The 14,859-nt window shown below is 45.1% G+C and overlaps 1 protein-coding gene across 1 annotated transcript in view; it reads right to left on the reverse strand.

Annotated features, from left to right (window-relative positions):
• LOC126932306 (aldehyde oxidase 2) overlaps positions 1 to 5,931 on the reverse strand; it is a 74,254-nt gene extending 68,323 nt beyond the window's left edge. Inside the window, exons 1-5 of the mRNA XM_050751030.1 lie at positions 5,878 to 5,931; positions 4,971 to 5,088; positions 2,852 to 3,049; positions 1,991 to 2,087; positions 649 to 757 (exon numbers count right to left, since the gene is read on the reverse strand). Of these exons, the coding sequence (XP_050606987.1) occupies positions 649 to 757; positions 1,991 to 2,087; positions 2,852 to 3,049; positions 4,971 to 5,088; positions 5,878 to 5,931 (576 nt within the window). The remainder of the gene's footprint in view (positions 1 to 648; positions 758 to 1,990; positions 2,088 to 2,851; positions 3,050 to 4,970; positions 5,089 to 5,877) is intronic.
• Positions 5,932 to 14,859: the final 8,928 nt, after the last annotated feature.

Consider the following 14,859-nt stretch of genomic DNA (forward strand, 5'->3'; position numbering starts at 1 on the left):
GTCTTTGCCCATCTCTTTGGAGTTCATTCTCCAAGGAGATCATGTAGTTAAATCCAGAGGCCCTCTGGGCTCCCCCTGTCTAGAAAGACTCAGTGTTGGTTAATCTGGTCCTATGACTCCCAAGCTTCTGTGACAATGTCAGAGGAATCGTTGTGCTCTCTGTCAACACATGTCACATTGCTCTTAAATCCAACCTCTTTGTTCCAGCTTCAGGTTAAGATTCAGAGAAGCAATTGTTGCCATATTCTGGTGAAGTTTTGGATTCCTCTTACCCCAATTCTAATTTTACTCCTAAGATCTCTGCACCACAGGAAATAATCCTAAATTTTATTCTGTTAGCCTCAGAGACATTTTATTCTATGTGTAATATTCTTTGTATAGTACCTATTCCGGACCATTAATCAATACTTCAATAATTCCGCTTCTCATTCAAGCAGAAAAAGTGAAAAAAAAAAGATGATTAATCAAATGTGGATGGAGTTTTCAGTTTTCTTTTAAATCACTTAACAAATGTTATTACCGTGGTCAATAGGCATCCAAAGCTTCTGCTTATCTGATCACAACCTAGAAGCCTCAGGCAGTACAGCCAACACAGCATTTGGCAAAAAGATAAAGTTAAGAAGTGAGAAAATGAGGATGTGTTCTTACCTGTACAGGGTGAAGCCTGGTTTTGATGCTTCCAACACCTTCCACGGTGGTGACAGCAGCTCCATACAGAGAGCAGATGGGCATCAGGCATGCAGTGACAGAGAAGTGTCTTTGTATAAGAAACACAAGGAGAGTCAAGGGGAGTAACACAGTCCTGCCTCATGGGGAAGCCTGGCACCAGGAAGAACAGTGGAAAACCTCCAAATCCCATCATGGAGCTAAGGGGATGGGGAACTGGGGAGGAAGAATTTACAGTCCTCTCTGCTGACTCTGCTGTCTGTAGGAATAGGGATCCTTAAGGTGAATCTGGGCATTCTGAACTTCAGAAACAATTTCCAAGCCCAGAACAGACCCACCCGGGAGTAAGGGAATGAACTTGTGTCACTAGGAGTGTGGCTGGACTTCAATAGTATTCATTGGGGCATTGACTTCATAACAAGCAAAAGGTTTTTATCTATATGGACACATTTGGGAATTTTTTGCTTCCTAATTTAAAACTCTCTGGATAAGGTCATTCAACAGTGTAGGATAACCTGTGTTCTGAAGCCATCTCTTGATTTGTTGGGCCAATGGACTTGGGAGAACCCCAACTTCTAGAATCTGGTCCTTAATCTTGGCCCAGGTCCTTGCTTTGTAGTGCTGGTCCAGCCCAACTGTAGAAAGGGCATTAGCTGCTGGTGGTGGTGGCTCATGCCTGTAATCCCAACACTTTGGGAAGCTGAGCCGGCAGATTGCTTGAGATCAGGAGTTCGAGACCAGCCTGGGCAATATGGTGAAACCCTATGTCTACCAAAAATACCAAAAAATTAGCTGGATGTGGTGGCAGGCACCTGTGGTCCCAGCTACTGGGAGGCTGAGGTGGGAGGATCACTTGACCCTGGGAGGCAGGGGTTAGAGTGGGCCAAGATAGCAACACTGCACTTCAGCCTGGACGACAGAGTGAGACTCCACCTCAAAAAAAGGGAAAGAAAAAGCATTAGCTTCAGAGCCAGAAAGTGTGGAGTTCCAGTCCTTGTTCTATAGATTACTAGTTGTGTGACTTTGAACAAGTCCCTTCATCTCTTTGAGTCTCAGTTTCTTCATCTGTAAAATCAATGGCTGATCTACATTGGGGTTTCTTAACCTGGGGTGCATAGATGGGCCTTGGGGGATCTCCCTGAAATGGTGTGTAAAATGTAGTTAGTTTATGTGTTATCTGAGTAGACGGCTCACAGCTTTTATTGGATTATTTAGAGCAGTCTAAGATCCGTACACAGCAAGAATCTAAGAACCTTTCTTAAAGTTGTGAGCTAAGAACACGAGCAAGACACAAAGTACTGTCCTGGCTTCTGGGCTGGGATACCTTATCTTCCTGGACACGGGGTCATGCTTGGACACCATCACGGTGCAGGCGCCGCAGCCTCCTCTTCCACAGGCGTACTTGGTTCCTGTGAGGCGTACTGGAAGGGGCGCAGTCAAGGAAAAGATGCCAAGGAGAACATTTGCTTTCAGTATAGCTGCTCCCTAGGGGGTCACTTCTGAGGAAGGTCTTTTGGCGGGGTGAGTGCAGGTCTGAGAAGCCGTTCACTTCCTTCCGGTCTTAGTTTGACACTTGGCGTATTAACCTCTCCCTGCCTGTTTTCTCACAAAGAGGGAGAAGCATGTTGCCATGCAGGGATGGCTATCTCCCCATTTTCCAAGAGAAGCTGAAAAATCTTGATTTTAAAAAATATGAAATTTTCCAATTTCTAAACATCAACAACCAATTAAAAACCTTGGGCTTTTAAACAAAACTTGTCCAGAAGCCGATTTCATCAATTAGTAATTTCTGTCATTTGTTTATTTTTTGTTCTCAGAGAACTGAAAGGTCCATATTTTAATTTGCCAATTAAAATATGTTTGCTATTAAGAGGATCTATATTCCAGAATATGAAATGGCAGGGAAAAGCTAGGGTAAGAAAACACATGTAGGGAAAGGAAATCTTTCCCTGTGATACAGGTTCTCACTGAATCTGGAGAATTTGGTTTCGAAAAAGGGCAGGGCAAATGCAACACAAGCCTCTATTACATAACAAGCCTGGTGGGGCTCCGGAAAGCCTGTAAGGGAATTGTTAGTGCTGAAATAAAGAGCTTAGCTTCTATTTCACTGTACTATCGACACAGGAAACTCCGGGGAAACTTCATCCTCTCCAAAACAGCCCGATTAACCTAATAGCCTTAAAACCACGGCCAAAAGCAAATAGAGAGGAAGAGCCAAAGGGGCTGACTATTTGAATGGAGAGATTTGATTCATCCTCATAATTCTCAGCTGGCCTAACTGTTAAGGCAAACACAGACACAGCCAGGACTTTGACAAAAGGGTCCAGTTCTTTCGTAGGAAGGTCAGCAGAGTCCCTTCTGGGTCCACATTCCTCTCCATCACCTGTGTTGGGAACAGAAGAGAGGTGATTATGGGACTTGTATCCGTGACCCCGTGGAACATCTTCAAAGCCTGTTTGATTTAGGGATTAGGGTATAATAGGCCTGATTTCGTCTGCACCTGTTTTTTTGGTGCTCTGAGGGCACGTGACGTTCACACATGTTAACAGGACAGAAGACTCACAGGGCAAGTGTGGCAACAATGCTGTGATAGATGAGTGAGCCGGGAACACTGCTGTGTAAAGATGCCTCTGGGAGGGTGTTATTCATATTTGCTCCACTATCTATTTTTGTGGAATCTTCCAATTCGGTCTTGAAATATTTCAAATCTGGGAGGGACTTGGATTGTGTGCATGTGTGTGCGTGTGTGCATGTGTGTGCGTTTATGCATGTGTGTGCCTGTGTGTGTGTGTGTGTGTGCATTATGTGTTTGTGTGCACGTGTGTGTGCATGTACGCAATGAAGGGTCCTGTAGGGAGGCAAGCTGGGTAGGCAGAGATTCTGGCCCCTCTGAGATCCCTCTGGTTGGGAATGCATTTGCCGCAGCAGGAGTCTGAAGAGTGGTAGGAAGGAAGAGGAGACAGAGAATTGCTGCTGTCCTAGGGAGGCCCTGGAGCCTGCCACTCCCTCAATAGCAGTGGGGCCAGCGGTGAGATTTGATGTCCCAGCTCAGGACCCAGGTGGTCCTGGTGGACACTAACATCCCCAACTCCTTGAAAAGTGGAGGTTTGGCCTGGTGCGGTGGCTCACGCCTATAATCCCAGCACTTTGGGAGGCTGAGGCAGGTGGATTACTTGAGGCCAGGAGTTCAAGACCAGCCTAACCAACATGGCGAAACCTTGTCTTACCAAAAATACAAAAAAAACAAAAAACAAAAAACAAAAAAGGGCCGGGCATGGTGGTGCATGTCTATAATCCCAGCTACTTAGGAGACTGAGGCATGAAAATCGCTTGAACCCAGGAGGTGGAGGTTGCAATGAGCCGAGATTGCACCACTGCACTCTAGCCTGGGAGACAGAGCAAGATTCTGTCTCAAAAAAAAAAAAAAAAAGGAAAAGGGGAGGTTTTAGGGGTGTCCTGCGAACACATCTAGTCATTTTGTTGCGTCGGAAGAAAGGAAGATACAGTGAACTATCCATGTTAGGGTCTTCCTTTCTCCCCAGAAGGAAGACATAAAGTTTTGTAGATCTCAAAGAATTAAAAAAACAAGGAAGATGCATCCAAGTTGGGATGTTAAAATTCAGCTGCTTTCTGGATCTCCAGGGGATCCGAATCAATGGAAGAAGAGGCCGTTGTCTGCCTGCCCCTAGCCCCACTGCTAATCCTTTAAGCACATGGATTGAGAGTGTGGTTGGATGAGTTATTTTTATTTTTATTTTTTTTTGAGATGAAGTCTCGCTCTTGTCCCTCAGGCTGGAGTGCGATGGCGTGATCTCGGCTCACTGCAACCTCCGTCTCCCGGGTTCAAGCCATTCTCCTGCCTCAGCCTCCCGAGTAGCTGGGATTACAGGTGCCTGCCACTGCGCCCGGCTGATTTTTGTATTTTTAGTAGAGAGGGGGTTTCACTGCGTTGGCCAGACTGGTCTTGAGCTCCTGACCTCAGGTGATCTGCCCTCCTCAGCCTCCCAAAGTGCTGGGATTACAGGCGTGAGCCACTGCGCCCTGCCGGATATTTCTGTTGTGTGACTGACTCCCACCCCTACCACACCGTCCTTGCATTTCTTCTAACCCCTGACTTATTCCCTGCTCTGACTGCAGCTACTTCACTCTGGGCTCATGGCACAGAGGTGATGTGGGGTGGAAAGTAGAGGAAGGAGCCTCCTCTGGCTTTTGAGTCTCCAAAACCTAGGCCAGTGGGTCAGGCAAGTAAGGACTCAGACCCTCGAATGACAGTTTTGGAAGAACATATGGCGGTTGCTGGTTACGGAGTCTGCATACAGCAGTGTGGGTCAGAAGGGCATTGATAAGAACTTTAAGGCTCCTTTCTTGAACTAAGCTCTGGGGTTGGGGGTAGACAATGACCAAGTCCTGGGGCTGAGGGTCCTTGAGGGAGAAGTGACAAGACCCCAGAAAAGCCCTATGCCTTGGGGGCTGCAGAATGGTTCATTTGAGAGACAGACAGGGACTCAGGAAGCGAAGGACCTGCAGAGGGCACTAGGGTTAACTAGGGGCCTGCGTGGCTGGATGGTGAGGACTGGAGGGAGGATGCTGGGACAACTGGCAATGGAGAGTCCCTGCCCTTGTTATACAGGCACCAAAATGGAGCTTAGCTACAACCCAGGGAAAGCAGGGGACTCCAATCGACTGTGAGGATATTTTAGCCAATTCTGTACAATGAGGACTCAACAGAAAAATTAAGCTGATAAACAAACAAAAAAAAGGTTCCATTTCTTGTCCTCCTAATTCTGAGGATCAAGAGGTGTCACCAGATAAAGTGTGTCCATGAATCAGGCCTGGCACCAGGCGCTTTCCAAGGGGGGCTTCCTAAACAAGGAAAGGGACAGCTTTCTTTTCATCTTTACGATAGTCCTAGAAGTGGATTTCAAAGATGAGGATGCCAAGACTCAGGGAGGGGAAGTGGCGTGCACAATGTTATATAGTAAATGGCGAAGCCAGATTCATCCGACACCAAGGCTTTACTGAGTCCTCCCCACATTTCCAGGAGCTGAGCTCTGGCTGAGTGGGAAACAGGTCACATTAGGATGGCTTTCTAGTCCCTGGCTTCTTGCCCCTGACTGCAGGGGCTCAGCCCAAATGGGCCACAAGAGCTGCCCTCCAGCTCATGGTTTCCTGCTGCCTCTGCACACCATGGTAGGAGTGCCCATCACTTACCTTCCTCCCGTTCACGAAGAAAACCAGCTCGTCTGATCGTGATGCGCAACGCATTGCACCTGTAAACAGGTTCTGCTTTACAAGACACGGTGGGAATGCAGTTTGCCCCAGCCACAGAATTGAGTGGTAAGGATTTGTGTAGAAGCAGGTGGCCTGGAGCCTCAGGAGCACAAGAGGTGGAGACTTCCTTGTTTCACAGCTTAAGTCTAGGGCCCCTGTCTAGTCCAGCCTCTTAACTGGAGCCTCACTCTGCCTCCCGCCAATCCTGACTTTGAAGCTGACTCAGTACACAGCCCACACCTCTTCTTGCTTTTTCTGAAGTTTGAGGGCATCAGCATGAAAACCATAAACAACAATCTAAGCTTAAACCTGCTCTGCACACTGCCTCAGCCCTGGGAACAGACCCTGGATGGATTTCACTTTTTTCTAGGACAGAGGTGGGCTTTCTGAGACCTCCCACTTTCCCCAACTTTTTTTTTCCTTCTAATTTTAGGTGCAGAGATGTCTCCTCATAGGAGATCGTATGATCAAATCCAGTCTGTGCCATAGCTGAAGTGGAGTTGTGGGGTGCCTTCCTACTTCCTCCCCACCCACAGAATTGTTCCACTGCAACATAGCGATGTAGTTAAGGCAACCACTGTACAGATAAGTAAACTGAGGCCCAGAGAAGTGAGATTGGTAGCTTGGAGTCACTCAGAGTAAGTGGCAAAGCAGGAACTAAAACTGAGATATTGGACTTGTAACACCTGTAAGATGTATAGACAGAATCCTTGATTTAAAAAAAAGAAAACCCAGCCAGGCATGGTGTGGCTCACACCTGTAATCCCAGCACTTTGGGAGGATTACTTGATCCAATGGGCTTGAGACCACCCTAGGCAACATGGCAAAAACCTGTCTCTACTAAAATATACAAAAATTAGCCAGGTTTGGTGGCACATACCTGTAGTCCCAACCACTTGGGAGGCTGAGGCAGGAGGATGACTCGAGCTTGGGAGGTTGAGGCTGCAGTGAGCTGTCAACACGCCACTGTACTTCAGCCTGGGTGAAAGAGCGAGACCCTGTCTCAAAAAAAAAAAATCATGTTTGTTCTTTATGAACATCTCCAATTAGCTATCTGTAGATAAAATCAAGCTGTTCTTATTCTTTCAGCTGAAGTAATGCCTAGCACTTGGCCTCATGTATGGGTGAAGCAAGTAGCTGCTTATGTGCCTGGCTTCAGGAGAGCTGGCAAGACCACTCTGTTCCCCAACACTTCCTTGACCAGTTCTTGGAGCCCTGGCACTATCATTAGAGTCAATCCTTGGTCTTCAGATGAGCATTCACTGTGTGGCAGTGTATCTGTCAGGCCAGAATGGCCAACACCTGGCATCCTCTTGATCTGGCTAATTGAGGAAGGTCCTGTCATTCCCCTGGTCCCTATGTGGCTTCAGAATCCTTCCTAGAGCTACTCCTCAACGAATGGAGTTGGCAGCTTCCAAATTTCTTGACAATTCTAATGCCCAGGTTCTCAGGCATTCCAGTTTTCATGCACCCGTGGAGACGAGTGTTTACACACATGCCTGTGTGTTGGTTTGAGTATGTATATGGGTGTTTTACATGTATTAAACAGTTGTCAAATACATCTGCAGCAGTCCTGTGAGAGAAGTTAGAGATCGTGCTGTGAATTAGGAAGGACCTTCAGGTCACACTTTGATCATGTCGCTCCTGGTGCTATCAGGACCTTTTTGATCATGTTACTTCTGTTCAAAACCCCCAAATAGCTCTCTGCTTGGAACATAGGTTTAAACTCTTTAGCCCAGTGTGCCAAGCCTTCCACAACCTGTCCCTGTCTCTGGCCTCTGACTCCCTTGCTCTTAAAAAAAAAAAAAAAATCTCAGCTAGGCACAGTGACTCATGCTTGTAATTCCAGCACTTTGGGAGGCTGAGATGGGCGGATCGCCTGAGGTTGGGAGTTTAAGACCAGCCTGACCAACGTGGAGAAACTCTGTCTCTACTAAAAATACAAAAATTAGTCGGGTGTGGTGGCACATGCCTGTAATCCCAGCTACTCGGGAGGCTGAGCCAGGAGAATCGCTTGAACCCAGGAGGCGGAGGTTGTGGTGAACTGAGATCGCAGCACTGCACTCCAGCCTGGGCAAAAATAGTGGAATCTCTGTCTCAAAAAAAAAAAAAAAAAAAAAAAAATCTCCTGCTCCAGTCAAATTATTCTTCTCATGTCCTTCTTCTACTTAAACCTGGCATTTCTGAACTTATGACCCTCGAAGGGCCTCCCAGTGCACCGAGTAAACCCACACACCTTTGTGGCAACAAAGGCCTCATGGGAGCAAGCGCCACTCCTCTCTGTGAGTGTACCTTCAGCCACACTGGCCTTTTCCCTGCTTCTCCAATATGCTAACTTCTTTCACGTCTCAGGCCTTGGGCCATGTTGGCTGGTGTCTTCTTGTTATTTGGGTCGAGCTCTTCCCTGATCATGTAGTCTGAAGTAGCACTCCCATCACTATTTTCTTTTTCTTTCTTTTTTGAAACAAGATCTTGCTCTGTTGCTCTGGCTGGAGTGCAGTGGTACAGTCATGGCTCATTGCTACCTCAATCTCCCAGGCTCAAGTGATCCTTCTGCCCCCAAGTGATCCTCCCAACTCAGCCTCCCAAGTTGCTGGGACAACAGGCATGCACCACCACACCTGGTTAATCTTTTATTTTTTGTAGAGATGGGGCCATCCCTCTATTTTCTACCACCCTGTTTCATTTTCTCCATAGCAATCATTACTACCTGACATGGACACTTGATATCTTTTTATTCACTTTCTCCACTAAAACATGAGATCCATGAGGGCACAGATGTTAGTTTCAGTTTGCCCCTATATCCCAGGGCCTAGAAGGATGCCTACCAGAGAGTACTGTTTGTTGAATGACTGGAGAAACTTCTCCCATGTCTGCAATGATGAGGACCCTGTCCCTGCCCCATGGTGATTTCGCTCCCTTCTTTTTTAGCTACCATCAGAAAGCAGCTCCAAACCTCCCTCCTTCCCTTTCTCTGGAATCCAAAAGTACCTGCAGATTCAACCCATTGCTTCTTTACTTTTCATTTATTAAACTAGGAACCAAGAAACCTGTCTCGAATGTGCCACTGATTAGTTGATTATCTTTGCAGTGTTTGTGTGTCATGTTCCCAACTAGGCAATTAGCTCCTGGAGTTTCCAATAGCTGGTTGTATCCCCTGCCATGTGCAGCATAAATGGCAACTCATTCATGGGAGGGGCTTGACTGATTACCCAAAGTATTTTAAATGAAGGAGGCATTAACGTTTTGTTCATTCTTCATTCATTCAACCAGTAGTAATTGAACCTCTGCTTTGCACCAGGCACTATGCTAAGTGGTAGCATATGGTGGAAAACAAGAGCTACACGTTTCTGTCCTCTGAGACCCGTAAGATTTTTTTTTTTTTTTTTTTGAGACAGAGTTTTGCTTTTGTTGCCCAGGCTGGAGTGCAATGGCACGATCTCGACTCACAGCAACCTCCGCCTCCCGGGTTCAAGTGATTCTCCTGCCTCAGCCTCCCTAGCTGGGATTACAGGCATGCGCCACCATGCCTGGCTAATTTTTGTATTTTTAGAAGAGACGGGGTTTCTCCATGTTGGTCAGGCTGGTCTCGAACACCCAACCTCAGGTGATCCACCTACCTCAGCCTCCCAAAGTGCTGGGATTACAGGCATTAGCCACCGTGCCTGGCCGGCCCTTAAGTTTTAGTAAGACAGTAACATGCAATTAAAGATTTATGCTTGTGACACACATAGATAAATCAGCTATTTTTTCAGGGACAAGAATGAGAAAAGGCTTCCCTAAGGAAGGGAAATTTAGGCCTGAAAGATGAGTAGGGTTGGTTCTGTGAGGATTGGGGATGAAGGGGAGGCAGGCTAGGGGAGAAGAGAGTGTGCAGAGACACAGGCTTCTTATGGTTGCCTCCATTTAAAGGAGAACAACACAGGGACTGGGTTGTAAGGGTCCACAATCTGTTCCCCCTCTGACTCTTCCCTTTAAAAGAGGGCAACTGCTAAACCCAAAAAGCACACAGTTCCCATTGACAGGAGCACGTGCTGGTAACTACTCTGGGACCATGAATTACGGTGCCTCAAAATATTTATCAGAATAAATCAGTCAATGTCCACATAAAATGCAAGCATGCCAAGTAGAACAGTTTTAGAGCACTAAAACTGGATTATGGCATTAGATTTGGAAGATATAAAAGTAGTTTGGATTAGGGAACATAATACTTCAGTTGCTGAGAAACTGAAAACTGACCGTGAATGGCTTTAGAGAAGGGTTTTTTAAACTCCTTAGAGCCTGGAAAAATCTTTGTTTGAATGACATTTTGTGAAGTGTAAACAAATTAAACAAAAAGTTTGCTGCCCTAGCTGAGAGGCCTGGGGTAAAGGCTTGAAGTCTTCTGGCTTTCTTTCCTTCAAGAAACTCCCAGAACTCTCAGGAGCGCAGTTTGAAAACCACCTACTTCAGAGTGAATGAAAGGTTGCCCACAGCGAGGGGGCGTGGACGCAGTCTCTGCCAAGTTTTTCTGACCCTTAGTTCTTATTCAGGACAATGGAAGAAAGCAACCATTATATTTTGTTTGTTTGTTTGTTTCTTCTTTTCTTTTTCTTCTTCTTCTTTTTTTTTTTTTTGAGACAGAGTCTCACTCTGTCATCCAGGCTGGAGTGCAGTGGCCTGATCTTGACTCACTGCAACATCCACCTCCTGGGTTCAAGCGATTCTCATGCCTCAGCCTTCTGAGTAGCTGGGACTACAAGCATGCACCACCACACCCGGTTAATTTTAGTATTTTTGGTAGAGATGGGATTTCACCATGTTGGCCAGGCTGGTCTCAAACTCCTGGCCTCAAGCGATTGGCCGGCCTTGACCTCCCAAAGTGCTGGGATTACAGGCGTGAGCCACCACACCTGGCCTTTTCTTCTTTAATGAAAAGGGAAGACTAAATTTATTCACTTTTAAATGGATTTTTTTTTCCGGTAGGTGAGAGAAATTCCACATATATTGACCCAGGTGCTTGTATGTTTGTTATAAAAAAGGTCTTATGATTTACATCAAAGAATCCCTGGCACCCAGTGAAAGAATTAATATTGGAAATGACACTGCCCTCTCCCAAAAGTCAAACAAACTTTATTTCTGGAAAAACAAAACAAAACAAAAAATCCTGTAACACATCCTCTTGCTGATGTAAATGGAAAAGTACCAGCCGCTGCTGTGGAGTCTCTGGGCCACTCCCTTCTGTCGTGAGCTCTCAAAACCCAAAGATGAACACACAGGTAATAGACAGACAGTGGGGGCTTTACAGGACCGTGAGAGCTTGGGCTGATCATTAACTACCTGTGTTCCAGATCTTTTGTTTTCAGCTGTTTTGACTTTAAGTCTCCTTCCCTTTGCCCCCCTGCTTCCATCTTCCTGCCTCTGCTGAGCCAGGGACAGCTGGACCTAGGGAAAGCTGAGTGCCAGCAAGGCCTTGGGCTCTGGAGGAGAGGGGTACTTTCCTCCTCAGGCTGGAAGTGGTGGTGCTTAGAGACCATCACCGCCAAAGCGGTAAATCTGGAGAAGAGCTTTGTCGTGGGGGTGGGGGCGGGGCACATGGAGAGAAAGCCGTTGGTGTGAATAGGAGGTCAAGACTGCCAGATGGGCGGGCCGAACCCTTCCTGTCCCAGAGTCTCAGCAAGGATTCATATGAGGAGCAGGAGGGCTGTGAGGCTGAGGAGATTCAACCACTTGCCTCAACAGGGCCCTGGCAGCCTTCCTGCTTCTACCCTTCCAGGATAGTGAATGAGGGTTATTTCTATAACCTGTGGCCAGTGCCTCTTAGGGTACCCCTATTAACTAAGCTGGAGCCCATTGAGCTGACAAATAAAAAAATTTAAGGCAGCCTGCCTGTTGTGGGTTGAACTTTGTTTCCAGTGTGATCTTACTTGGAAACTGGGTCTTTGTAAATGAAATCAAGTTAAGATGAGGTGATACTGGATTGGGGTAGACCTTAAATCTGATGACTGGTGTCCTTACAAGCAGAGGGAGGTTTGGAGACACATGTGGAGGAGACAAGCCTGTGAAGACGCAGGCAGGGGTTGGAGTGATGCGTCCATAAGGCAATGGACACTAATGATGGCTGGTAACTACTGTGCTCTAGGAGAAGGTGAGGAAGTATCCTTCCTGGAGAGTCCAGAACAGCATGACCCCACTGATGCTTTATTTTGGCCATTTGGTCCCCAGAACTGTGACAGAACAACTTTCTGTTGCTTTAAGCCAGCCAGTGTGTGGTATGTTGCGAGGGCAGGCCTGAGGACCAAGAGCCTCAGAGAAGATTATTCAAAATAGAATAATCTTCACCCCTAGCAAAAGAGAGCTGTTGGAGGGGACAACTGTCAATTTGAATATTAACAAGAACATTAGACTGCATCCCCCAAAAAGACTTTCTGAAGAAAACATAAACCAGCTAATAAACATAAATCGGCAGATGGCGATGCTCATGGTTGAAACCCAAATTAGTGACCTGGAAGACAAAGTGCAGTGAATATATCTCAGCACAGAGCAAAGACGTACAGCAGTAGAACCACGAAGAGCAGGATAAGAGGTCTCTAAATGCAGAAGACCTCATGCGTAAAGAGGCTAGCTGAAGTAGAAAGAGGGATTGATAAAGGAGAAATAATTATTAAACATGAACCATTTGCTCTGAGCTGAAGAGCAATCTGAATCTACAGACTAGAATGCTTCTCAAGTTCATGGCTGGACTGAAGAGAAAGGACACCCACCTGGTATCACCTGATACCACATTTAAACTCCAAGGATAATAGACTCTTACAAGGTACTAGGCTGAAAGATCAGGTTTTCTGTGAAGGAGAATCAGTTGGCATGGAGCTCTCATCTGCCACAGTGGACACTAGAGGGCAGTAGACTAGCACCTGCTGGTTGCGGAGAGGCAACAAGGGCATTGGAGACCCAGTAAGTGGAGCAAACTTCTCACCCAGGGGAAGACCTCCCCATTTCAGGAAAAAACCCGGCTCAGATAAGAAGGTGAAGGGGAGAGAAAACCTAAGTGGATAAGGGTAGGCTACTTGGAAATGTGTCATATAAATGCTAAAAAGAGTCATATGGCGAGGGAAATTCAATTAATAGTCTAGAACGAACACACACACAACTGCAGCAACTTAAGGCTTGGGGAAAGCTGTGGGGAGGAGGAAAAGTAAAAGTTACCAAAGTATTAGCTTACTGCGGGAAGGGGCAGAAATACGGGACAGATGGAGCAGGAGGCCAGGAAAGAGTAACTTTTTGCAGGGGAAATATTTGATATCTTCTTTTCAAATAGAGGTGGAGAAATACGTGTCTGTCAGAGCAGGTAAATGGAAGTGAACAACTTATTGTTCAGTTGAACTTCCAAAGTAACAAGAGAAGAAATGGAATTGCTCATAGTTTGAGTACACCAGCAAAGAAACAAAAAGGAAAAAATGGAAACCACAGTGTAAAACATATAATATACCTTATATGCAACTTAAACGATATACAATAGGTATAAAATAAATATAATGGGTGTGAAGTAAATAATTAAAATTTTTAACCATCATGAGAAATCTAAATGAAATGAATCCTACCACTTAAAAATAATGACTAGCAGATTTAATGATAAGAAATCCTCAAATCTAGGTATCCTGTATACTATTTATAAGAAAATCATTTAAAGTGATAAAAGGGAGGATAAAAATATAGACTGGTCAAAGAGGTAACGCGCTAATGTAAGTAATCAGACAACTTGTCATGGAAGAAAATGGAAAAGATTAAAAATGTCATTGAACAACGAACCAGAAACAAATGAACTTATAGATGAATTTCATGTAATCATTAAGATAATGGCAATATTATTTAAACGCTCCCTAGCATACATAAATGGAAATTCTCCCTAATTTGTTTTATACACCTAGTAAAATTTAAATACCATAACCCAACACAGATAGCAAAAAAGTTGCAGAAGAACCTTGTTTATGAATATAGATAGAAAAATTCTAAGTAAAATATTAGTGAATAAAATCCATCAGTGTATCAAGGGTTAATATACCAAGTAAGGATTATTTCTGGGACATAAGGGTGGTTCATCAGAAATCTATCAACTAACTTAGTCCATTACATCAAAAAAAGGTGGAAAACTGTTAAATTAAATCAATAGATGCTATTAAGTTACTTGATAAATTCAGCAGCCATTCCTAAGAAAAACTCTAAAGAAAAGAAAACAGAAAGAAACTAATGTAACAAGGCTGTTTACAAAAACCAATAACCAGTATTATTGTTAAAGGTAAAGTTAAAAAAATTCAATTAAAATCAGAAATTAGATATGGATTCTCTTTCTTGCCATTGTTGTATAACATTGCCTTGGAGGTTGTAACATAATAGATGTAGTAAAATAATGAAAAAGTGAAATAACTGGTAAACATTGATATAAACACTGGCAGAGAAGAAAACTTGAACTGGTGATTGCATATAATATAAATATTAAAAAATTAATAGCTTTTGCTACTGTATAAATAAGCACTTAAAAATGGAAGTAGAAAAAAATTCCATTCACGGCCGGGCGCGGTGGCTCAAGCCTGTAATCCCAGCACTTTGGGAGGCCGAGACGGGTGGATCACGAGGTCAGGAGATCGAGACCATCCTGGCTAACACGGTGAAACCCCATCTTTACTAAAAAATACAAAAAACTAGCCGGGTGTGGTGCGGGCGCCTGTAGTCCCAGCTACTCGGGAGGCTGAGGCAGGAGAATGGCGTGAACCCGGGAGGCGGAGCTTGCAGTGAGCTGAGATCCGGCCACTGCACTCCAGCCTGGGTGACGGAGCGAGACTCCGTCTCAAAAAAAAAAAAAAAAAAAAAAAAAAAAAAAAAAAAAAAAATTCCATTCACAGTAGGTCCCAAACGTAGAATCCATTCACAGTAGCTCCCAAACGT

This window comes from Macaca thibetana, chromosome 12, assembly GCF_024542745.1.
Source record: "Macaca thibetana thibetana isolate TM-01 chromosome 12, ASM2454274v1, whole genome shotgun sequence".
NCBI lineage: Eukaryota > Metazoa > Chordata > Mammalia > Primates > Cercopithecidae > Macaca > Macaca thibetana.